At 42.4% G+C, this 26,485-nt stretch overlaps 1 protein-coding gene across 2 annotated transcripts; it reads left to right on the top strand.

The window, feature by feature from the left end:
* The first annotated feature begins 1,533 nt into the window (after positions 1 to 1,533).
* On the top strand, positions 1,534 to 26,403 carry PLCXD2 (phosphatidylinositol specific phospholipase C X domain containing 2). Of its 2 annotated transcripts, none has more exons than XM_048294313.1 (4): positions 1,534 to 1,675; positions 14,976 to 15,436; positions 17,923 to 18,164; positions 20,647 to 26,403. In XM_048294313.1, the coding sequence occupies exons 1-4, from the start codon at positions 1,555 to 1,557 to the stop codon at positions 20,801 to 20,803; spliced, it is 981 nt and encodes a 326-aa protein (XP_048150270.1). In that variant the 5' UTR covers positions 1,534 to 1,554; the 3' UTR covers positions 20,804 to 26,403. The 2 variants fall into 2 exon arrangements, with proteins under 2 accessions (XP_048150270.1, XP_048150271.1); XM_048294314.1 differs by lacking the exon at positions 1,534 to 1,675 and adding an exon at positions 12,047 to 12,149.
* Positions 26,404 to 26,485: the final 82 nt, after the last annotated feature.

Here is a 26,485-nt window from a genome sequence, read left to right as displayed (position 1 = left end):
CAAATTACACTGGGTTTAAGATTCTTCAATATCAAAGCTCTAAAAGCAAAATGTCTTTGTTCACTTCCTTGAGAAGGAAAATGCTGACTCATGGAAGGAGATAGATTCTGGTTGTATTATGTGAAAATATATAGTAAATGTGTATTTACAAATACATTAAGTTTATGTGGACTTTAAATATACAGTTCTGTCAGCAGTTTCACTACATATCAATTAAAGCATTCCGTGAATAATGTGCAAACTGTAACATACCAAATGAAAAATACTTGCTTAATTAAAAAATACTTCCTTACAGACAAAACAGAGGACTTCCAAAATACATATTTTTGGTATTTTGTATTCAGACTTTAATAATTTGACAGTGAAAAATTATCTTTCAGAATTGTATTTGTGAATTTGGTTTTTTTCACTAACATATGATGGAGTAGGTCTCAGTGTTGTATACCTAGTCATCTCTATATCCTATGGGAAGAGTATGTTTGTACATATTTGTAAGGAGCAGTTACGAGAACATGCTCACAAAGCATTATCCTTCAAAGACACGTAATAATGCAAGGAAGGAAAAATGTATCTTAGAGGATCAATTTTGTGTGACACAGCAAATCCAGAAATTATTTTGGAGAAAATTCTTTCCCCAAAAACCAAATGCAGTGAAAGGTCGAGTGTGAGACTGTTGGGGAAAGGGAATTGTGGAAGAGCAAGTGGTGGGATTGAGCCTGTCCTATCTTGCTCCTTAAATCTTGTGCTGCCGTGTTGGCTCCTGCCAAGTGTAGATCTCTCCAGATAATACACTTAACTCACCAGTCAGCATCATAAAACCAAGGTGCTGGCCCTCTGTCTCGGGGGTAGCTTCTCTGGAGCTACAGCAGAGGGAATTAAGGAATTTTAGGGGGCTTGGTGTACCTCTTATACAGAACGGCTGAGAGAGCTGGGCCTGTTTGGTCTGGAGAAGCCTGAGGAGAAGCCTCATCAATGTCCATCAGTATCTGAAGGGAGGGTGTCAACAGGATGGAGCCAGGCTCTGCTTGGTGGTGCCAAGCAACAGGACAAGAGGCAACAGGCAGAAATGGATGCCCAGGAAGTTCCACCTGAACGTGAGGAAGAACTTTCCCGTGCAGTGACCGAGCACTACAACAGATTTCCCAGAGAGCGTGTGGGGTCTCTCTCACTGGAGATACTACCAGACCGGTCTGGACGCAGTCCTCGGCCACGTGGCCCGGGCTGCGCCTGCTGGAGCACGGCGGTGGGCGCAGAGGCGGAGCAGAGGCGGAGCAGAGGCGGAGCAGAGGCGGAGCAGAGGCGGAGCAGAGGCGGAGCAGAGGCGGAGCAGAGGCGGAGCCGTGCCCCGTGCCCGCCCCGTCCCGCCGCACTCCACGGCCGCCGCCATCCCAACCCACCGACCCCACCGGCGCGCGGGGCGGGGCGGGGGCGGGGCGGGGGAGCGACCAATGGCGAGCCGCTGAGTCCCGTGACGTCACCGCCATTACATAAGGGCGGCGGGTGCCGCCGTTGCCCCGGCGGTGCCGGCCCGGCCGCGCCGCCTGCCCGCCGGCCATGAGGGGAGGGCGGCGGCGGGGCGGCGCCGTGGGGGCCATGGCCGACGGCAACGCTGACTGGATGGGCTCGCTGCCGCCCCCGCTGCGCTCCCTGCCGCTCTCCAACCTCGCCATCCCGGGTAGGGCGGCGGGGCGGGACGGGGTGTGCCGGGGCCGCCCGGGCGGTGGTAGGGGAGTCGCCTCGGCCGCGGCGTCGCGTCCCCCGTAATTTAAGTGCTGAGGTGGAGGCTGGGGCGAGTGCTGGGGCTGAGAGGAGCCCTGTCCATTGCAGCAGAGAAAGGAGGGCGTAATCTCCCGTAAATACCGCTGTGAGACTTTAACCATTGACGTGCTGCTTTCACTGCCTTGAGCAAAGGTAGCGGTGACCGCTGGAGGCCCTCCTGAACGTTTGCGGGTGCTTCAAGTAAGGCGGAAACCGGGTAGGGAGAAAGGCTTGGTTGCGCTGAGCCAACAGCTGGAGGTTCATCAAATGGAAGGTCTGTTGAGATGGGGCTCTGAGCAACCTGCTCTCGTGGAATGTGTTCCTGCTCGTGACAGGGAGCTTGGAACTACGAGATCTTTAAGCTCCCTCCCAGCCCAGACCATTATATGGTATGTTTTTTATAGCCTGGTTTACAGATAGATAAACTGATAAATGACGACAACACCAGATGACCTGAAATTTACTTTGGCTGATCTTCCATCTGTAAAAGGCAAAAAATACTCTTCATTGCGAATGTCAACAGGGAGGTTTTTAGGGGTGGTTACTGTAGCTCCTTCTAATAGTGGATGTTAGACTCTGGTACAGGCTTAGTTTTCATTTTAGTGCTTTAGCTTGTCCACTAGCACTTTGGATATGTGTTGTAGCATACATACAGTCTCAAGCTGTGCCTGGGGAGGTCCAGGATGGACGTTAGGAAGAGTTTCTTCACAAGAAGGGGTGATTAGACATTGGATTGGGCTGCCCAGGGAGGTGGTGGAGTCACTGTCCGTGGTGGTTTTAAGAAAAGACTGGATATAGCACTCAGTGCTACGGTCTAGCTGGCAAGGTGGTGTTTGGGCTTAGGTTGGACTCTGATCTCAGCGGTGTTTTTCAGTCTAATCGATTCTGATTCTATATAGCAAAGATTCAGAGACACTCCCCTAGAAACAGTAACTTTTTGTGTCAGAGGTAACACAGCTGCTTCTCTACATGCTTCAAATACCCTTGAGAAGAGATGCCCTGTAGAGAAAGGGCTGTGTACCTCCTATGCCCTGCTGTGTTACCTGAAGCAGAACACTTAAAATGGCAGGTTTCAGTTAAAAGTGGTGCCCTTTCCTATCCTGATAGTAGCAAAAACATTTTATGTGACCCTGTTCTATTGAACAGGGAAGCAGGACAGAAAATAAGTTCAATGTTTATGTAAGATTCAAACATCAGCAGACTGTGAAACTTCTGGCAAAGAAAGGCTTCTCTGTTTTAGTGAACAGTAATAAATCATCTTCTTGTTGGTGTAGCCACTTAAAGGCTGTGAAACTGCAGAATGTTATGGTATAGATTGCATTAGGTGCAATGCTGCTGTCACTTGCAAACATCATGCAACCAGCGTTGCAGCAGAGAAAGCAAGTAAATGAGTGGTTGTTTCACTAATGCCATGGTGCTTTTAAAAGGGGTGATGCTTTTTTTTTTTTTTTAATTTTTGCAGTACATGTTCATTTGTGATCAAGGTTGGTCTATCTCCCCCCCACTTTCCTGTATATACCTCATGCAACCTGCAAGCAGGCAAAAGATACTTTGGGTAGATTTTGGTCATTTTGATTACTGTTATTTTAGTCCAGTCATTATTTTGCTGAAGTGGGGTTTTGGTGTGGTGCTTAACAAAGCAACTTTTTTGAGCACCAGGCAGGTGTTCCTAGCAGTGTGCAATACAGGTTGCAGTTGAGGAATCTTTGCAGATGCTGAACAGCAATGAGGACCAGTGTTACCTTGAAAAGAGAGATGAAAGGTTGAATGAGAAGCATTTTTGTCTGTGCTTAATACCTGTGTGTGCATATGACAGGAGTGGCCTGCTTTTATCGATCTCGGGATACATTTGTTTTCTCCCCTGGAATGATGGAGTGAAATGGTTTTGATATGGGGAGTTTGTTTGTTCTCCCCTCCTACTCCTTGTCACCCTTTGTACATAGGATCAGAGATAGAGCTCCAGGAGTGGAAACCTTAGAACTTGTTTTAACTTGAAATAAAATCAGCACTCAAAATGATGCAACTGCTGTTCTATACTTTTTGCACTTTAAAGAATTGCAGCATTTAAAGAATAAAATTTTACCTTTCTTTAAGAGAAGAGCAAAATGATGGTATCACGGGCTATTTAAAGTGAAATAATTGAGAATGTACACAGAAAATAACTTCTTAGATTTAATTTATGTGCTAATGTGAGTGGGAAACTCCCTTGTATGTTGCCCAGGATGTCTTCATAGAGTTCTGCTTTATTTGCTGCAAACCTTTTGCTTTCAGAGCTGCTTGTTTTCACTGGCTTTAGAAAAGGTGGCTGTGACTTCTGAGGGTCCTTTTAAAGCTCCATTTTTCTATGATTCCATAATGGTGTGAAACACCTTACTGGATGGTAGAGAAGGTCATTCTTTCCTCAGTCCTTAGAACCGACTGGTAGCAAGCAAATAATGTTGAAGATGGGTATTCATGAGGTATATGGGGTGTTTATATGCTTATTTAACTCTGTGCTCAAAATAGAGAGAAACTTTGAAAAAGTCAAGGCCTTTCTCCAAAGCTTGTGTGCAATCAGTTCCCAGGTTTGGGCTTTTCTGTTACTTCTACTGGGAAAAACTAGCCAAAATGCTAAACCAATATAGTCTTAGGCAAGGAAAAGAGATGAGATTCCCTGTGCAATGTCATGAAAGGAGGGATCTTTTGCAATGAAAAATTGACAAATATCAAGTAACTAAAATGTCATCAACTTTACAAGCATACCATATAGTCAACAAAAATAACCACCCTCAACAAGTGATGACCTTGTGTGAAAGTCTAGAGGGTTTTCTCTTAATTGCATTTCACTAATCCTCTTTGGATGTGGGTTTAAAAATGAACCCTTAAACATTTTGATTGTGGATGTGACCTTTGACAGGGTATGGTATAGCACTTGTTTAATCTGAAGCTGGTTTACATTAGAAATTTTTATGAAATCACAGCTGTGGTAGTTATTACTTTCTTTGGTCATCTTTTGATCTGCATCTGCTACTTTTCTTATTTCTCCATGTAGAAATGGAACACAAAAATCTGGAGTGCTCTCACTGATCAGTTTTCAAAGTAAATCATCTATTTAAAGAATTAGCTGGAGAAGCCTAGTTTTTCCTTGCTTATACTTGCATCCTGATAGTTGATAGCACCATGGTGTGTCTGGTTTATACTGTTTCATTTGAACTGCTGCAGAAATTTTTAGAAAGGCAAGCATCTTGATTAACTTGGTGTTAGAGTCTGAAGTCTCTGCATCTGAAGGTACAGTACCATTTTCCTGTTTCATCAAACTTTTACATGAATACTTGTATTAGAGCAGGTGAAACATTTTTTCTGTCTCAGTCTCCACTGTGTGAGGTGACGGTAAGCTCGTGCGTTTTGGTTTGAGACAGCAAGGCAGTCTAGCAGATGTTAACTGCCAGCTATCAGTGTTTGTTTTTATTGAGTGTTTCATCTGTCTAGCCTCCAAGGTGCTGGATGAATGTCATGAGCTGAAGAACAGGCAGTTCTGTGTTCCTTTGGGTCTTGGTAATAATACATTTACTTAATCCTGTCTGGACTATTCCAACTTTAAGTATATAAGAGCCATGATGTAACAGGTATACTTGAAGTTTTGGATCAGTCTGTATCCCTTGATTGGTTCCTAGTTCTGGTCAGGACAGCTAGCTGTGAGTTTTTTCATACTGCTATTTTCTTTGTCTTCCAGAGAAAACATATGATGACTTAGGTAGGGATCCACTGCTGCTTGCAGGAGCACCCAGAAGAGTTATGGGTGCCCTTTTGTAAATAAAGTAAGGTAATCAAATGTCTCTTCTGTCCCCTGCCTTTCCTTCTCTCCCCCTGCAAATACAAATCAGTGAGTGTGTTCCCCAAGCTAACCTGGTGGGGAGGTTTTGTGTGGTGATAATGGTTTAGAGGCATTTTTTTATTTTGAGAAGTGGTTCTTGCCAGAAAAGCTGCTTTCAACAGCTGCTCATGGAGTTGGGCAAGCCCCAGGGTGGGTGCTGGACTGTGTGGGTGTCCCAAGGGAACATGAAGGTTAACCTGATGTGTCATGGTGCTGCAGATGTGGACAGGAAAGAACAACAGGTGGAATATGTAGAATATTGTATAATAATGTATGCAGAATAAATGGGTGATTGTTTTCTTTCATATACTTTGGCTGAAACATAGGCTATTAGTAAAAACAAAGCTTACTGGGCAACAATTAATTTGACTCTGAACTAAGCTGTTTGATAGAAGTTGCTGAAGAGAGCTAAAAGATGGGAAATTTGGGAAAAGTAAAATGTTTTACCTTAGCACTTTGAAATGTGATACTAAAAAAACCCCAAACCTTACACCAATGGTTTTCTTCTGGAGTTTTTTAAAATTTTGAAATAAAGATGTTTGTGTTGTGGGTCAAACTTGATACATCTAAGGCTGGTTTGAAACAGTAAGGCAGCTTTTGCCACCAGAAGTCAGTTTTTCAGCCACTGGTACACCTAGAACCACATGTCGCACTCAGCAGAGTGCTCTGCTGGTGTGGAACGTGCAGGCTGGGCAGGCTGCCTTTCCAGGGAGAGGCGGGGCAGCTCCCCACCTGTGGCTTCTGGTGGTGTACAGGGCCTCTTCTGTCATCTTCTGGTGATCCCATTGGTGTGTTCTTGCTTCCTCAGAAAGCATGTAGACAGCTGGCCAGAATTTAATTTCTAAGTCATGCAGAGCATTTGGAATGTGGGGCCATTCCTGTCAGCATCAGGTTGGACAACTGGTGAGGAGTTTCCTGTGGGATGCTGGATTGTAGGTACCCAGAGCTGACAGAAAAAAATGGGGTTTACAGTTCCGGAAGCATTTTTTTTTTGAACAGAGAAAATCATATTGGCCTGAACATGGCCAGAACAAGACCATATTGGTGACTTAGAATCGTTGGTAAAGTGTCTTGAACATGACTGTTCACTGATCTCCAAGGAGATATGTGTTCTTGCTCTTCTAAAATAGTAAATCTTTGCTGCTCCAAACTATAGCAGTAGTGAAGCTGCCTAACTCCCCCCTATGACACACACACTCTTGACTTTCTAGCCCACTTTTAAATAATAACTTCCCATAGCTCATTTATGGTAGTGTCAGTATGACTGGCCCAAAACTTCCCATACTACAGTGTGCTGCTGTTTCTGCCCTTCTCTGAGAAGTTCGTCCCAAGAGCCTCAGTAGGAAGCCTCCTGATTTTGATTTAAATGATCAAAGTACTAGGACATTACCATCCCTGGAAAACAAAGCTTTACAAATACAGCTAGTAGGCAGTCTTAACAAGGAGCAGTCCTGCTGGCCAAGCCTATGGTTAAGCTTAAAGGAGGGATAAAAGGCATGGAGAGGTGTTGATGTGTTGATGACCTGCTGTGAGTGACTGAGTTGGTGAGTTGGACAGTGTGACATGTGCCAGGTTCATGAGGAACACCTGGAGGTGGTGGGGCCCTGAGCATCTTCTGTGCAGGATGCCATCTTCCCATCCACCAACTGGCCAACTGCTGTCCCAACAGTGTGACTGTTCCCCAAAAGCCCCATGAGCTGCTAGACTTGGAGCTGGCCAAGCAGAACCAAAGTGGTTCTGAAAAGAAGCAGCAGCACTGTCCAGTTGAGAGCTGGCCACTAGGCTCTCACTGGATTGGGTGGTTTTTCTCTTTGCCTGCGTGACTCTGAGGTGAGCTGCTGAACTTGCTAATGCTGTGATTTTCTTGTTTATTTGTTCGTGGGCTGGTGTGGACTGTGGACGTGCATGCTGAGAGGAGTGGTAGTGAGCTTGAGGCTGCATCCTCCTCCCAAACAGTACTCCTTTGGAGTTCTAATTAAAAGGATCATTGAATCAGCCGAACTGGCCATCTGTTGGGTTGAAGCTCAAAGGGAAGAAATATAAGATTTATGTTCTGATTCACCAAGCTTTAATTTCCCTCTCAATTTAGATTTCATCTACCAATGAATGAGGTGGTAACCTCACCATGCATAAGTATGGTGATGTTGAGTATTTGTAAATGCAGAATTTTCTGAAAAGACATTTTATTACCTTGGTAGGCTATTTGATTGTAACAGCAAATCTCTAATATTTTTAGAGAGGCTGTTGAACTATCTGGACTCTTACACTGATAGAACATTTGATGGAAGTTGTTCCACTATTCTTAAGTAACCAAGATATGTTGGTTATGTCTTTTGTATGTCCATATGTGAGGAACTGGTGTGGCGGACACTGGGTCTGTGCAGGAGTTCCCCTGAAAAGCCAGTTTTAGGGCTTCTCTTTTTAAAGAACTTATGTAATCTGTTTAGCCAAAACCAAATTACTCTTGAAATGCTGCAAAATTTTCTTCAGACAGTATATGAAGGTCCTATTTTTTTTTTTTTTTTTTTTTTAAATCTGGAAACATTTTCTTTCTTCCTGTTACTTATTAAAATCTGTACCCTAGAGAGTGACTTAAGTGTGTCTGGTAAGTGAGTGCAGAACATACCAAAGTTTTACTTCAAATGGAGAAAACTAGTCATGATGTTAATATAAATGGTTGTTGTTCTCCTTCCATGTTGTGAAAGTTTGTTTGCCTGCTTTTCCAGAAAAGATGTTAAAAGAGGGGAAAGTACCATGTAATAAAAATTTCCCTAGAGCCTTCTCAGAAGAGAATGAACCCTTGGTCCACTCAGTTCTGAGTGGTCACAAAAGAGGAGTTTAGGACTCTAAATTGAAGGGCTTTTTCCTTTTTGAGCATGTGGATCAAGTCAGGCTTTGAAATGGTAGAGACATAATGTGTCTTTCTTGCATTCCCATTGCAGACAGCTGAGATGGTTGATAAATGGGAAATCACTGCTAAATGGCCTTAAACTTTGATGGCAATAACTCCAACCAGTGCCAAAAGGATTTCTCCTGGCTGGAAAGACAAACAAACTACTCTGTGACATTGTGTCTGAGACAGTTTTAGGTTGTCTTTAAGCTCTTGCATCCCATTCCGCTGCCTGAAAGGGGCAATGGGGGAAATCAGGGTAGTTCTTGGATAGAGGGAGGGAGTTTTCCTAAGAGGATTTGGTCTGTACTAGGATTTGTCTTAATGGGACTGCATTAAGAATATCTAAAGGATTCTTGTAGGTTTCTTAAAATATAATCATCTCTATAGTTTTAGATAATTGATTATCAATAAGATGTTTCTTATTTCTGCCTCATCTTCTTTTGCTAGACAAGTGATTTGCTTTTCATTAATGAACTTTTAAGATGTTAATCTTCTAATAAGAAAATCTAGATTGTTAACGACCTGAATCCTGAGGACTTCTAGGCTTTGAGAGGCACTTTTGCTTATCCTGTTTTTCCCTCAGTTTCGGCACACACAGGTTATCTGGTTTAAAAGAACATTTGTGGGGTAGCCTTGACTCGCTAACACTTTAGATCCTGTGTTTTTGGAACTTGATTACTGTTTTTCTGCCCATCTTGGCTTTGTAATGCCTGCTGTGTCATGTGCAGTGGTGTGCAATGTGTGGGGAATGTACTTTGTCTAGTGAGCAAAGCTTGTGCTAAGAAGTTCAGCGTCACTACAGCTGGGGTGATTCTTTGGTCGTAAATGACCCTTTGATGCTTTTACGGGATGGGTATGTTTTGTTGACCTTGCTTCTTAGCTTCATGTTATGTTAAACATTTGTTTGTTGCAATTTTTATTCTGTTAGTATTCTATTCATGTAAAGACCAGTCCAACTTAATCAGATCTAGTTAAGCTTACCGACAGCACACTCTTCTGCCCTTGTGCTTTCATTTATTGCTTCTTGGTTGGCCAGATGTTTGTAGAAAGTGTCTTGAGCTGCTGGTTCTGACTAGTCTGCAGCCTTGGAACCAGGGAGGCTTGCAATATGTTGGGAAACATGCTTTTTATCCAAAAAAACCCATGAGTTTTTGTCTTGTTTTCGAGTGATTGGCAGTGCACAGGTATGTTCTATGTTGGAAGATCTCTGCACTCTGTATGCTGTATAGTCATATGTTTAATGTTCCATGAAGGTAAATTTACGAGGGGTTGGTGACATGATGCTAATCCCTGTCCCTCTGCTACAACTGTATTTGCAGGAAGTATAATGTGGAAACAAAAGATAATACCAAATGATACAGAATCATAGAATATGCTGAGTTGGAAGGGACCCACAGGATCATCAAGTCCAACTGCTGGCCCTGCACAGGACACCCCCAAGAGTCACACCCTGTGCCTGAGAGCATAGTCCAAACACTCATTGAACTTGGACGGGCTTGGTGCTGTGACCACTCCCTATTCCAGTGTTCAGCCACCATCTGGGTGAAGAATCTTTTCCCAAGATGTAGCGTAAGCCTCCCGACTCAGCTTTGTGCTGTTCTCTCAGAGTCCTGTCACTGGTCTTGAGAGTGAAGAGCTATAAGCTAGTATTTGTTGAAATTGAAGGCTTGATAACATTCTGTTGATGAATGTCATTTGTTTCAACTCCACCATTGGTTAATTTGACTATCTGTGAGTAAGTAGCATGACAAACAAACACACTGGGAAGTTAGATTTTACTGCAGATGTGGTGATAAAAGGCTGCTTTCTAACAATTAGCACAAGGGCTTCAACAAAAAGTCATCCTGAATAGTGAAATACAATCTATTTAACATATAAATTGAATTGAAAAGTGAGCTCTTTAACATACAATTAACTTGAGGAATTAGTATAAGCAGAATAAAAAGATGTTTAAAGATATGAATGAAATTTAATCCACAGTTGCAATTACTGGGATAAAATTAAGAGGTCTAGCTGTCATTTTAAGTCTGGCGTCTGGAAGATACCTATATAATATTATTCTAACTATAACAGAGCCTTTGATAGTTAAATATCTGGGCATTTGATGGCATGTGAGTTCTGTCCTTGAAGCTGCCAGTCTTTGTCAGATGAAAGAAATGAGACTGAAATAGAGCAGCGGCTATCTGTAAGACCTGCCAGCTGATTAGCAGTCTCCTAATTTTTGTCTTTGAATGTGCAGTCTCTTTCATGATTAAATTTAATGCTTGCTGCTTCATGCTGCACATCTTCACCCAGTTGGAAGCAATTGGCAAATCATCATCTCTTTGTTGTATTTTCTGTGCCTGACTTGGTTTTGGGAAGGGCTGAGCACCAGACAGATGCCATGTCACTGGAGCAGCTCGGTAAGGTTTGCAGTCTGAATGCTGATCCAGTCTCATCTACAGTAAGTCAGTGTCCTGCACGTGCAGGAACTTGCAGCAGTTCAGGCTGGGCTTGTGGCCTCTCATTACCACAAGGACAATGAAGACAAAGTTTCTTGGCTTTTCTCTGCCTTTTCACTTCTCAGTGTGTGAGGTGGAGGTTATAAATGCCTAGTTTTGTTAGTTGCTTTGTCCACAAGCAACAGTTTTAAGGAATAGCTTTACTGAATAGGGTGTTATTTCTATTTGAGATGTTAATTATCATCTGAAGTGTCTCACTTCAAGAATTCTTGAGGTTGTTTTTTCCCAAGGAAAGTAAGTACTTAGCGTAATTTGAGGCAATGCACTTTATTTGTGTGGTGGGGAACACAGATGGTGAGGGATTTTTTACAAGTGGAAAAGACTTTACAGTGTATGTCGCTATGAGGGTTTTGTGGTTCTTGCTCTGTCCAGGAACTGCCAGCCTTGTTGCTGTCACTGGGCAGTGTGGACGTACCTTCACACATCCTTGTGTTACATATGAATTGAGAATGTGCTTAGCAGCTCTTACACTGACCTCCTGACAAAATGGGGCTCGTCTGCTCCATCCTTGTGGTGTAGGCTCTGCCCTTTGTCTTTAAAGTTTTACAGATTTGTGTTGGTTTAGGTGATGCTTTTTCAAAAAGAAATCATGCTGTATCACATATAGCAGCAACCAGCTTGGCTTCTGCTATAGCTACAGAACAGCAAGACTTTTTATGACTTTGGGGATAGAGAAAAGGAGAGCAGGGATTATTTTGACGTCATGATGCAATCCGCTTAGCATGTACTTAATATCACAGCTAAGCTATATTAAAAGGCAGTGCCTGAGCTGGTAGTATATCACAGTGATCTTAAAGTAGGGCCTGGTGGATGATGTGGGTCTTTACCTTGCTCTTACCCCACAGCTCCACAAGTATCCAGTGCTGTTGCTTCAGGGTCTCAGTTTGGGGTTTTTTCCTGTTACCAGTGTTAAAACATTGTGGGTCCAGGTTTGGCCTAGATGTTGGTGACTGGCCTTCTTAAATGACCACTGAAGACCTAATTGAACTTCTGCTGTCTTTCCAGCCTCAGTACTGATCATAGAATGATCAACAGAATTGGTGATGCTCCCCTGCCCTCCTTACAAGGTGATGTGTTACCAACAGTGAAAAGGAGGATATGTTTTGCAGGTGCTCCAGCTCATGTTCTACTTGGTTATGCCTAGGTATGCATGTTGACTTTGTTGTAGGAGAGAAGCTCCATATCCTAGGCTTTTAGCAGAGCCATGGGGCAGGATTTAATAGGATCTTCTCTAACTATAGAAGCATGTCACACATAGTTCAGTTGGCTGGGAAGGCATGCAGTTTTTAAACTATGTGTTGAAAAAGTTGATATGTGCTGACTTGTTTTCTTTGATGTTGATTTCTAGTGCTAGGCTATAAATAGAATTTGGTTTGTGATAGTGCGGGGAGAAAATTGGCTCTCTCTATCCTTAAAAGTGCCTTGTAAGTGACAAACTGCAAAGGAAAGACTTTTGTGGCTATAGAGTGATCAGAATTAGGAAAATGAGTTGTTTTTTGGTTCAGATTTGCTTAGACAACTCTGAAGGGACAACAATATATTTGTGGCCAGATAAAATTCTCATTCCTTTGTAAGTCAGATTTATGAGTCTGACGAAGCATAATGGTGAGAGTGACTGCTATAGACAGGTCTCAAGAATGCTGCACTGTCTTAGTTAAAATGAAAATATTTCTTATGTCATTATTCTACAATGTTAAACCATCTTCTACAGTGAGCTAAACAGAAGAAGAAAGAAAACTTGATAGAATTAAGAACTAAGAAAGAAAACCAACCCAACAAAACAAAAGATTTCTTTGTGCAAAGTGACTAATTCCAAGGTAGAAGTCAAGCCCCTTGTTATTGAAGTCTACTTTCCAAATACTGTAGAAGCTTGAAAGATTCATTCTGCTGTACAGAGAGGTAGATGAAACTCAAATATCTGTAAACTACGGTTTAAAGCATCATATAGTTTCTGAAGTGTCTTCACTAGATGTTTGCTCCTGGATTTTGTTTGGGGTTGTGTGCTTGGAGATGGGGGGAAAAAAAAATCTAGGTATCACTCCACAACTAACAGCCACTTTGTGATGTAGTTTACTGGGACAGGTACTAAAAAGCTGCTTAAGCTGGCATCTTTCGTACTTCTCACTTCTGTCTAGAAGACTGAATGGAAAGCGGTAACAGAGAATCCACTTTTACAAATGCTGTGAAGAATTCATGAAGAGCTAGTCAGAATTAGTGCTCATTTGTAAAGCTTTAAAACTAACCTTCACACTGCCTCTTCACTGCTTTTGAACTAGTTGAAATCCATGGAAACAGAGTGCATTTAAGGTTGTTGAGAAATGATGTTTAGTTTATGCACAGTCTGTTCTTTCATCTGGATTAAAAATGCTGACAAGGTAATCCAATTAAGATCATAATCTTGTTTGTAGCTCTGATCTTGCATCACAAGAAATGCATCACTGTTCATGTGAGCACTGCTACACAACTAAAAGATTGGGGTAAAGGAGGCTCTGAATGCCTCAAATGTTATTTTGAATATGAAAAGTTAGGATTTTAAAGAGTTGCAGACTGAGGTAGAGCAGGAAATTTGAGAAAAGCATGATCCTAGAAGCAGGGACAAGCATGCAGGAATGTAAAACATAGGTGTCAGCAGCACAGTGCAGCGTCACAGTACCCTGGGGCACCTGGAAAATGAGCTGCTTGGGTGAAGATGCTTTCTCTGCACTTCAGCAAGTGGGTCCACGGGGAGCAGGTGGGGTTTGGCTTAATGGGCAAACTCTTGTCTCCTGTCCTGAAGACAAAGGGTAGCAGGGCTTTTACAGCTCCTATAGTGTTTTTGCTGGCTGGAGCTTCACAAGGAAGGTAAGCCTGGAGCAGCTGCAGCTTCTTGGCTTTGCTGGTGCCTGGTGGAAATGATTAGAAATCCCTGGTAAACCCCAGTCTGTGGTGGATCAGCTTCTGCCAGTCTTTGCTTTCTGCTGTTCTGGTACAATGCAGACATACACTGTCTTCTCACTCTTTGTTCTGTTACTGACTTGGCTAAGGCAGGGATATTTCATTGACTCTGAAACTTTTCTTTTGGAGTTTTGTTATTTCACGGGTTTTTTCCCATTAACTACTGAATTTTCAGTTGGAGGTTTTTTCTAATAAGTAAAAATTTTATATTGGAGATGCAGTTTCTCTGCCAAGGTACAGATTGTGTTACAGGGGCTTTTTGGACGTCCATTATTTTGGTAGGGATTGGTGATTTTGATTGTTGGTTGTATTTTTTTGATGAATTTTCTGTTCACCATACCTGTGGTCACTCAAAAGCATGCCAGGTAAAAGACACGTTCATGAACTTGTTTAACATGAGTTTGGTATCTATCCATGCTGTAACTGGTGGTGCGTTCAGTTGTTCCACCTCTAAGGCCAGCCAGTCATTGCCCACTGTTCAAACTACTAATCATTTATCTGCCATCTTGCGGCTAAAGTGAAATGTGCTGGTAAGGCATGTACAGGTGCAGATCCCTCAGTCCATTACATGAATAAAGATACCTGTTCCAGGATGTTTGGTGTATAAGGTCATGGCTAGATTTACCAGATAGAATTAAAGTTTAGATTCTTAAAATGAATCTGGAGTCTCATCCTAGATTAGTCATGTACCAGGCTCTGGGAAAGCTTTGGGGGTTGATTTGTAGTTTGTAAACGAAGGAAGGTTAGAAGGAAGTTTCCCGTTACCACAAATGTCTGTTCTGTAGTGTTCAGGGAGCACTGAAATTGGGAGCTCATGCAAGAAAGCAGTTCAAACTGAGAACCTTATGCATAACTCGTAACACTATCAGGGAAAAGTAAGGTGTAAAGAATAGTCTGAAAGACTCACACATGAGCATAACTCTTCTGCAACCCTGCCATATGCATAGGACTTAGTTCCGTTTTCAGGGCACATGGGTATATGTGTTTTGGGAGAGTCACTTTTTCTAAAATTAATTTTTCTTGGCTCTTTTTCTAGGATCACATGATTCTTTCAGCTACTGGGTTGATGAGAAATCTCCTGTGGGACCAGACCAAGCAACAGTCATCAAACGTTTGGCCAGAATTTCCTTGGTTAGAAAGATCATGAAGAAATGGTCAGTAACTCAAAATCTAACTTTTAAAGAGCAGTTGGAAGGTGGGATCCGCTACTTTGATCTTCGTGTATCTTCCAAACCCGGGGAAATAGGACAAGAGATTTACTTCATACATGGCTTATTTGGCATCAAAGTATGGGACGGGCTGAAGGAGATGAATGGTTTTCTTGAGCAGCACCCCAAGGAAGTAATCTTCTTGGATTTCAATCATTTCTATGCCATGGAGGACAGCCATCACCACTTCTTGATCAACAGGATCCACTCAGCATTTGAATCCAAACTTTGTTGTGTTGAATGTGTAGAATATGTGACACTACTGTACATGTGGGAGAAGAAACACCAGGTAGGGAAAGGATGCTTAATGTTTTTCAAACCCAAAATGTTAAGACTTTAAAGAGACAAGCTTTGTGTAGTTCCCACTCACAGTATTGGACCAAAAATGCTGCTGATGGTCAAGTTAAAGCCCACTAGGGCCTTGTTTATGTAGTGTGCACGTTTTCCTCTATTTACATGAAGCTGTGTATCAACTCATCCATAGTGTGGTGTAGTGGTTTGGTCTAAAATATTCATTACTGTTTATCTTCTGTGAGATAAGAATTAGGAGAAATGCAAAGCAGGCACCAAACTTGAAAGAATATAAAGAAGTTTATTAACAGACCTAAAAGAAAAAAAAAAATCATACCACACCTTCAGAACTCTTCTCCTCCCCCCATCTTCCTCCCTTCTCCCACTGACAATGTAAAAAGACAACCCTTGAGATGTTCAGTCAGTTTATCACTTCAATAATAACCTTGTTCAGTCCATTTAGGAAGAGGAATCTCTCTTGCCCATGCTATGAAAACATTATCACAACGAGACAGCCACCCAGGTTGGTTCTCTGCTTGCATGTGAGTCCCTTCCCCCCCCGACTTACAGCTTTTCCCACAACTGCTTTTGAGGGTCCACTGTTGAAATTACTGGGGTAGAAATTTAAGGTTGAGCCGTTCAGAAACAAAAGTTCTCTTCACCCGTCTCTGGGAGCATTTCATCTCTAAGAACAGAGGCCCTTCTCCTTCCCTGGGAGCAAAGGGTCTTCCTCATCTTCATCTCTAGGACTATCTCTGGGAGCATCTCTAGGAACTGAGGTTTTCTCCTTTTCCATTTGGAGCAAAAGTCCTCATCTGGTCCATCTCTCCCTGTTCAAACTTCTCATGAAATTACAGCTGCGCCAGCATCTGCCTATCTCAGCGCAGGTGCTTTTGCTCACAAGTACAAGTTGAACGCTCCACCCCCCATGCCTTCATGAAATTACAATGGGTACTCTGACATATCATAGCTTCACAACAGAATTTCAGCTTTAAGCATCTCCTCTTTCTCTTCCCTCAGGTTTTCAGCTCTTCACAGCACTAAAAGGGTTAATGTCACCTAGGCCTTGCAGCTGGAATGAAGCTTATTGCTGTTGGTCACATGCTCTTTGCTGGACAGCGGTGCAGCTTCAGCTGAATCTTGGCCACAGTGGAGGGGAGGGGAGCTGAGCTGCTCCTGCTGCCCACAGCAGGGCTGTGGGAGGGGTTCCGTGGGTGGAACAGGGCCCATCAGCTCCAGGATGGCTGTGGCCCGGCCCCGCACAGGGCCCGCAGCCACCTGTCCCAGCATCGGAAACAAGAGAGAGAGAGACTCTGCCTTGGAGTTTCCTGTTCTTAAGTGTGGATCACAGAGGCGGTCACAACTTTAAGTGGCTCAAAGAATTGTCCATATTCAAACTGGCCAGCTGATAGGTTCTGTCAGGTCACAGAGGAAGCTGTAAGCACCTCTTTGCAAGAACATCACTTCCGGGACTATGCTTGCTAACCCATGACATGTGGCCAGTCTGTGTCCTGCTCCCAAGCATGTTTGTTAAATAATTAAACTGTAGTATCTTTGGAGCTTTGTGCTCTTCACAAACGGTTTTCTCTTCTGGAAGGGCATGTAGTGCAGACTTGTGTTGGTGAGGATTTGATTAGCTGTTGTCTTTCTGACTAGTGTGAAGCATATCAGCTTTAGCATGACTATGGTATGGTACTGAATTTCTTACCTCCTTTGCAGCCATCCAGATCTGCAGAGGTGAGGTTAATGCCTCTTCTCTGTGGTAACTGCTCCCAGAGGTACATGAAAATTGAGAACCGGAAAGGGTTTCAGCTGCAGCACATGGTCTTAAACTGGAAATGAGGCTTTGAGGAATTGTTCTGAACTGATGCTGTCAATACTAGGGTTCAAAATGAATCTTGTATACATGTGGGTATTAATAAAAAGTGTTGCCTCTTTGTGCTGTAGAGAAGCACCTTACAAGGTATAAAATATTAACTTTGGATTTGACAGTTTTGCTGACAGCAGGACTGGCTTTGGCATCTCATGCAGCAAGTGTGAACACGGTGCCAGTATGCCAGTCATGTGCCAGTCAGCCCAGCACACTTTAGCCTCTTAGGAGGTGCTCAGAAGATGACAAAACTGCTAAAATCCTTAACTTCAAGTACAGCTACAGTATTTTCTGACAGTAAGAATTTGCAATGTATTTAAGCTGAGTTCTTTAAATGAAAGAGGCAACTTTGTCATTTTAAATGGATAACGCTTAAAGCCTGAAGCAATCCTGTCCTCAAAGCTGAACAAAATGATCTCCATCTCCTTTGGCAATAGTGCAACATTTTGTGCAACTCATGACTCAAGAGCAGCTTCTTTTTGTTTGGTCCTCTTTTCACTGCTACACTAGCTGCAACAGTACTGTGTGAACACAAACCAATGCAACAGCCTGTCCAAATAAAAATATAGTAATTGTGATTTTTTTTCTTTTGTTTTTTATTTTTGTTCTGTTAGGTTCTCATATTTTACCACCACCCTTTATATCAGGAATATCCCTTCCTATGGCCAGGTAATAAAATGCCAGCACCATGGGCTAATACAACTAATGTGCACAAACTGCTACAGTTCCTGGAGACCACACTTGGGGAACGAAGTCGTTATGGGGCTTTCCATGTATCTCAAGCAATTCTCACACCTCGAGTGAAAACGATTGCACGGCATCTAATTCGTGGTCTGAAGAACACACTTGTTCATAGGTAAGGACTTGTCTTGATTTTCTCAGTTCTTTACTTAATACATCTCGTGTTGAAAGAGCCACTGACTGAGCTGGCAAGAAACTAGGAAACGTTTGCTTAGGCTTGCTAAAAGCATGCAGCTTTGCTCATGTTGTTCATGAGAGATATTTACAATCATTAAAAATAAAGAATTAGTGAAAATAATAAAGTAACAGGATGTATACGTGTTTCCTTGTAAGTGGAACTTTTTCTGAATATTATATGATTTTGTAAAATGTGGGATGGATGTGTGGCTTCAAAGCAATAATTCATTTCAAGCTGGCTGAAGTGGAATTTAGGGGGGCAAAAAAAGCTTGTGCCACAGAGGAAAATTGCTTATTTCTGGACTCAGTTTTGCATTTGTCCATACAAATGTCTCAGTAATTTTGGTAACAGCCAGAAATGTATGACCTAGGACAGTATTTTACCTTGTATTTTTAGGGGGTGGGGAGGAGGCTTTCCAAAAACTAGATTCACCATTTGGCTTTTTTTAATACCACTGACCATTGTACAATTAATTTGCCTATAAGTAAGGTCGCTGTAAGAGGGTTTTGCTTTGATTAGCACAGAGTGCCAGTGATTTTTAATAGCATTAACAGCATGAACAGTATAGTTCCATATGATTTATTTTATGGAATTATTACCTTGTAGCCCATTTGCTAAAAATTACCTGAACTGTGAAAGTCCTCTTGGATATTAGGAAGAAATTCTTTACTGTGAGAGTGGTGAGGCCCTGGCACAGGGTGCCCAGAGAAGTTGTGGATGCCCCATCCATGGAAGTGTTCAAGGCTGCATTTGATCGGGCTCTGAGCAACCTGGTCTAGTAGAAGGTATCTTCTACCTTAGGGGGTGTTGGAATGAAATTATATTTAAGGTCCTTTCCTACCCAGGCCATTCAATGATTCTGTGAATAAGGGAATTTCAGGTTGGGTATAAATCTGTGAATTTTCAGTCCCCGTCCTGTTTAGAGGCGTTCATGTGGCACACCCACAGTCAGACCGCGCTGCGGGCTGGGTTCGGTGTCGGTGGCCGCGGCTGTGCCGGCCGCGCTCGGCACCAGGTGGCGCTGGGGGCCCGCGAGCGGCCGCGGGTCCCTGAGCACCGGCGCCCTGCGGGCATCCGCGCCAAGGCCGGACGGAATTCCTGGGCCAAAACTAACAGAGGACCGTCGCATTTCGTGGAATGGGCGAGCAGCTTCGTTTCAAGGGACTCCTGGCACAGATCTGTGCTGTAAGCCACTGTTACTGGGAAGCCTGCGTTCAATCCAGCCCTTTCCCTTATCCTTACCACTCGTTTGAAAGTAAACCGAAAGTTGCAAATAAATGCTGCAGTTTGCATAAGCATGATTGCTTGTGTGTATTTGCACAAGCTAGCTGATATGCAAATCTGTCTTCGCAGTTTTATGTAGATGCCTGCCTTCTTGTATGGAAATTTTGCCCTGAATATGAATATTTAAGTGTTCTTGAGGTCTTGCTAAAGGAGAAATGTGCAACAGTCACACTTAGCTGGCTGAAGTCTGGTGTGTCCCCTGGCAGTAATTACGCCTTCACTCATGGTTCTTGATAAGACTTTTTTATTGTCCTGATGCAGCAGGAGTGGAGTGTTTTTAAATTTTTTGGTTTTGCTTTTTTCTCTTCATCATCCTGTTAACTAATTTGCTAGCATACCATCTTCTCAAATAGTGTATACATGTTACAGCAGTAATCTAAATAATGCTAGCATGTTTAGCCATTTGTGTCTAACTGCTGAAAAGCCTGGTGTTTCATGTTAGAGTGCAAAAAAGCTGGTGCAGACTCCTGACTTGCACCGTGTCCAAGAAGTTACTTGAAATTTCTCCCCATGGTAGAATTTGTAACTTGATTTAACTCAGTTCCTGACACGCCTCCCCTTTCTCCAGTTATAGTGATGTATAGCAGGATGTTCAACCCCTGTGGAGCTGACAGCTTCATTCTAGGTTTGGTTTCCCTGACCCCATTGCTCTGGGTGGGTCTGGAGGCTGGAGAGAGTTTGGGAGAAATGCAGTCTGCTGCCTCCAACAACTTTTTTCCCCACCCACCTTGAGGCAGAGAAGAGCAGGGGAACATCTTGGGCCAGGTACAGCCTTGCTTTGTGTTACACTGAAGTCTGCTGTGAAATTGAGCATTTGACTTAACATGTGCTTGGGTGAAAACAAACCAGGGTGGAGAAAACTGTAGTGCAGTGTTAAATCCTGACTGCCCGGTGAATATAGAGGGACTGCTGATTTGGATTGATGACTGACCAATATGTCTGTGATAGCTCATGACCACGTGCTGTGTTAAGCACTCATCTCATCAGCCAGTTGCATTTAGGGTAACAGCCAGGACCTGATAACAAATATGAGATAATATATTTTGTAAACAGCATGGTGTTTGAATTGAGTAGAGTATGTATAGATAAGTGCCTCTTTTACAATGTTTAACTTTCTTTATTTCAATTTCTTTAGGAATCTGCCCATGATTTTGAATTGGGTGAAAGCACAGAAGCCTGGTGTTATGGGTGTTAACATAATTACCTCAGACTTTGTGGAGCTGGTTGACTTTGCTGCTACAGTTATTGCGTTGAACGACCTCCTTTTAGAAGAGGACGAATCTGCAACTTAAATCCTGATTGCTGTGCTCCACTTGTGCTCCTTAGTGGACATCTTTGAACTGTGCTAAATGTTTTACTTTTCAAGTGAAACCTATTGTAATCTCTCTTTATGAAAAAAGTTTCCTAGAGGAAACGTGGTTAAACATCCCGTACAGCCAGGTCCCTTCTCCTGGTGTCGTGTGGACCTGAGTGAATCACCGCGTGCTGTGTGAGTGCTGCTGCGTCTGTCTGTGTGTGTGTGCTCTGTTTGGCTGAGCTGTGCACACATCTGCTGCAGACAGGGGCTGGCCTGTGGAGCAGATGTACCCCATTGTGGTGCACATCTCCCTGGTGACCGTGCTCCCAGCACCCCTGTGTGTGCATCCTGCCCACTTCCCATGGCCAGGGCTCACGCCAGGGATCGCTGCTGATCCCGTGGCAGCATGACCAGGCTGGCTGGGGCAGCATTGTTCTTGGGCCACCTCAGGCATGGCTGGGCTCAGCTGGAGGCTGCTGCTGTGTTCATTATGCTGTTTTAGACACTACCTCTGACTTACTTGAGAAGACAATACTGCTGTTGTTCAGGGAGAAGCTGTTAGCACTGTTAAATATCCAAACTGTCCTTTGGGCCTCAGAGGTGAAGGCTTGGCACAATCTTTCTTCTCTACCTCTTTATGTTACTTTTTTACTTCAGTACATTTATTGCAACCGTGTTTAAGTGTGTTTCTTTTGGCATTAATTTGGAGAATATTTCAGTCTTCAAATTTTGAGGTTTAGAACTCAAGTCTGAATTCCTGTGTCCTGTGACATACAGGAAGCATTAATTTTCCTGAATTCCTGGGACATTTAGGAAACCACAGCATAACCTTTCTCTTTTACCTGTTGGTCACTTGGGTTTTTTTAATCCATTAGTTTTTCTTCGGGGAAAGTCTCTCACCCAGGCAGCCCTTCTCTCAAAGGAGGGTGGGCCAAGTGGGGGCTTGCTCAATATTCTAAGAACTGGAGCTGACAGGGACTACTCAAAGCCCAAATACTGGATCACCGGTTTGTGATGGGACAGTGAATTCTGCAGTCCAGCCTGAAAGTTGTGCTTGTAGACAGAGAGCCACAGCCATTAATGGAGACATTTCTCCAGCCTTCACCTGCTTGTGACAGAGTTAGCAATAGTCACACAAGCACAGGCAGGTGTCAGTACTGCTTCTTTCTGTAGTCATACTCATTTTTGTGCTGGTTCACAGTGAAATGTGACCATGTGTTTGAGCCAATGCAATCATATGTTGGTACTTATCAGCACTTAATTTACTAGCTGATAGTATCCTATGGTCTGATTTATCTTCATTGTGGTTTTGGTTTTTTTAAAAAAGCACAAAAGGGACTGAATAGCAGATACTTCTCTGCTCAATCATCTTCCTAAAGCAAGTTTGGTGCTTTAGTGCACCAATTGCACTAAAATTGTGCAATATTAGTGCACTAATTATTCACTGATTATGAATTTGTATTTATCTCTAAGCTTATTTATTATAGACTGGATTGTCTTTATACATATTTTATTCAAAGGAAAAATAAATCTCCAGATTTATTATTTATTTTGTTGTTTTATCCTGTATCTGCCATCATGATCTAACAGCTGTGAAAAAATCCCAACTTTCTTTGTTTGCTTGTCACAACTCAGGAGAAGTTTAAAGGTTTGCAAACCTTCCATGTGAACCTTGGCCGAGTTCAGAGCAGACTGTAATCTGATTTATCTGTTGTTTGCATGGCTTTCATTAGAGTTCCTTGAATTTTTTTGACTGAATCATTTCTTGAAGGGAGTTGAGAGTGGGGGAAGTGCCTGTTACTCACTGTCTTTCTCCTTTCCTCTTGTGTTTTAGTGATAGGGGACAAGTCATAAAAATCAGGGTTTGGGAACTGTGCTCAAATTTCTAGTTTAATGCTTCCTTTTAAAACCACAGCAGAAGGTTTTTATTGGGGTGTTGTTGTTGTTGTCGTAATTGTCAGAACCTGTTTTGAACAGTTCTGTTCAGTCTGCAAGTTTATTTAAAATACCTGGATTTTCCTTAGCGGAATTGTGTTTACTATTTTATCTGTGGCCCCAGCTGAAACTACACATGGGTTTGGTTTCAGTGGTTTTCTTCTGCAAATTGTCTTAGTGCTCAGAGCCCAGCTGGGTAGAGCATGGTGTTAACACCAAGGTTGTGGTGTGGGCCATTCACTTAAGAGCTGCACTCATGACCCTCACGGGTCCCTTCCAACTCAGAATATTCTGTGATTCTGTAACTTGGCTTGAATGCCAGTGAGACAGAAATAATACCATTGCAAGGTTCCCTGCAGAACTGGAAGACAAAGCAAGGTGAAGTGAGTATGCTGTTTGTATTTGACCTTTAATCTATTTTGTACTGTGTGTGTATATATATGTGTGTGTATATATATATATATATATATATATGCCTCAAAAGAGATTTATTTGGCTTAACCAATATTTGTGTGTGCACAGTAATGACTGTCATTAGTCCTTCTGCTGTATTTATCTGAATAGAGATGGGATGGGCTCAGGGCTTTGGTTAGATATTTTTAAGTGCAAACTCTGAAGTTTCTCTAACATATTTGCTGTTAGCTCTTGCCTCTTGAAATAGAAAATAACATGCTGGGTGTTAAGAGTGTTAGCAGAGGGAAAATAAATGGAAAATAGATTTAGTATTAATGGCTAAGTATGTGTGGGGGGAAAATGTTTCTGTAAGTTTGGCCTGTCAGAAGAGACTCGTGTCATTTCAGAGCAGTACTTGGTGCTGTGCTTCCACTGTGAGGAATCTAATGTTCTCAAATGGTGAGTTGGGCAATTGGCAGGTAACTCTTGTCAGTGACATGACATCTCCCTTGGCCTACTCTGGGCATCGTTCATGCTGGTGTTTAGAATTGGTCCTAGGGTTGTCCTAAACCATCCTAACTAAGCAGTGTGAACTACCTTTAGTCCGTTCTGTTACACAGAGCAAAGCTATCCATATAATAGGCTTATCTTGCTTGCTCAACACCAAAACACATCCAGACTTCCTCATGCCTTGCCAAATGGATCTCATCTAGGCTTGGACTTTGGCCTGTGGACTCTATTTTCCAGCATTGCAAAATTAAAAGGTGAGCTGGGCAGCAAGGGAGGATCAAGGAAGTAGGGCAGTAGTTTGCATCCAGTGTCCACATGGAGGGTGTGGCAGTGCTTAGCCCAGTTTTGGGCAGCACAGTGGAGCAGGTCTGGCAGGTGAGTGACAGTGCTGCAGCTCACACTGGCACACTTGGCCAAGTCTGGCCCCTGAGTAGTCTGCCCCTGAGATTAGCAAATAACAGCCTGCAAGGTCAGGATGTGTGAACTTGAGGAGAACGAAGATGAGTATGAGCACAGGAGAAGGCTGGGGGTTCTTACTGCTGATGTAGACGCACATCTGGTGAATACAGTGATTTTAGTCTTGCTTGTATATCCCCAAAGCTGTAGAGTTCACTTTTAAACAGGCTGGGTAGAAAACTTCCTCAGAAGAATTGTTCTGGCCTCTTGACCATTTGGTAGGTGCTGGGAGAGGAGAAGTCAGAAAACAAGCATCTGCTCGAAGCAAAGTACTTAAACTGTGTATTCTTGAATAATTACACATATGGTTTGTTATTAAAGATTCAGGTTAGTTATACACTGTGTTATGACTGTTGTTTCTCTTCCTGGTGTGCAGTCCCTGAATGCCAAGCACACTGGTGGCATTCCTCTTCTCGCACTGATTGCTGCTATGTGCAATTTAAGGGCATATTTGAGGCACAGTAGACCTCTGTGTGTATCCCTGATGGGAAGCAGTAGGGAGACGTTTGTTACGGAGCATGTACAAGTTTTTAGCCTCTTATTGTGTCCCGTAGATGAAAACAAAAAAGAGTTAGTACTAGATTTTGCAGACTGACAATCTGTTGGCTTCTTACTTGGGGACTACTGTCATAATATATTGAACTGCATAGGGAAATGGTGGAGTCATCATCTCTGGAAGTGTTCAAAAATGTGTGGATGTGGCACCTGAGGATGTAGTTTAGTAATGAAAACAGCAGTGATGGACTTGATGGTCTTGGAGGTCTTGTCTAACCTTAACAATTCTGTGATTCAGAGCAGAAATGCTGACTGCAAAAAGGCCCATATTCTGTTAAACGGCCTCTTTGGAGGAAAGAATAATGGGGAAATGCTGCCTTAGCTCCTAGCACATGCTGGGTTTTGATGTTGTTGGTATCAACTTAGCTGAATGTTGGAGTTTAAAAAGCTGAATTGTAAGGTTGAAGAAGCACTTTTGAGCAGGGATTTTGGTTCAAACAGAAGCAGGACTTCTGCCAAGATGCTTGTCTCTTCTCATCTGGCTAAGCCTTTGGAAATACTTTCTTTGCATACTTGTCTCAGGTGTCAGAGTTCATTGATGTATCATTTAGCAGACATGGGTTTAGGACTTAAATAGAGATAGAGGACATGGATATTTTGATTTAGAATTGAGTTACCTATGGAAGTCTGACTGAGCATGTGTGACTTGAGGTTTACTTGAATATGCAGTATTTAATATGATGTCCATATGCTGTTTTCATAATACTTTCTTCTTGACTTGAACACATAGTTACCAATTCCTAATAAGCAAATTTTTCAGTCAGAGAACCACTGTTTGGGACAAAACTTCAGCAAATTTTCAATGCTTGTTAAAGCACAGAGAAATTGTCTAATGTGAGGACCAGAACTGACTCAAAAATTCATTTGAAGTATAGATCGGGTCTAAATGCAGTCCTTTTGGCAGTGGGAAATAAGATTTTTCTTTTCTTCTTTGACAAATTCTTATTCCAGCTTTGGTTTTTAGCTCAACAGATGGGTAGAAGAGCCAGAGCATATGGTGAAGAGCAAATAAATTTTATGCTAAGGACATGTATGTAGGACTAACTGTGGTAAGAGTATAGTGATTTACTTACTGACACCTTTAAGGGTAATCCTATTAGCTCTTTGGTGTAGGTTTTTAAATCAGTCTCTATTTTGTATTAAAAATAATCAGTCACTAATTCAATACATCTGTTCTGTTGAGTGTGTTTACTTCTGTATGTGTATTTATTTCTCCACAAGTCTTATCAAGTAAACTTTTAATTGTAGGGACTGGAATAGGAATGTCAGCTTTAGAACAGTGTGCTGAATCTGCTTATGTTGTATCCCCGAATATTTATGTATTGTGTGTTGTCCATTTAAACAGTACTTCTCTTACCCTTTGTTAGACCTGTGATACCACCTACATTGGACTTCAGTGTATTCTTAATTTTGAAAGAAGTGTTGATCAGCACATCCTATATAAAAACAATTTAGATGGTTCTTTGATTTTTCTCAATGTCAAATGTATTTTCCAGATGGATTTTTTTATTTATACTGTGGAAGGATGCAAAGGGGGGACCAGGTGAAGAGGAGTTATGAATTCTCAGTCTTTATTTTGTGCAGTTTGTCTTCTTTTTGCAGTTTGTGCTTTACCCATCTGTCCAATTCAGTTTTGTGAAACCAGGATGCCTCATCTGAACTGCAAATAAATTTGGGGTTTACATCTGTTTCTTCTGCTTTATATCGTTGGGGGTTTTAATCCTGAAAATAAAAAGTACAACTCGAGCTAATCGTCTTTGATGTGTGTTCTGTACTGCTGACTGTTTTGATATGTGATGATTACATCATGAGTCAACCAACATCAGTT

This window comes from Corvus hawaiiensis, chromosome 2 (assembly GCF_020740725.1).
Source record: "Corvus hawaiiensis isolate bCorHaw1 chromosome 2, bCorHaw1.pri.cur, whole genome shotgun sequence".
NCBI lineage: Eukaryota > Metazoa > Chordata > Aves > Passeriformes > Corvidae > Corvus > Corvus hawaiiensis.
This window is presented reverse-complemented; position numbering and strand designations above follow the sequence as displayed.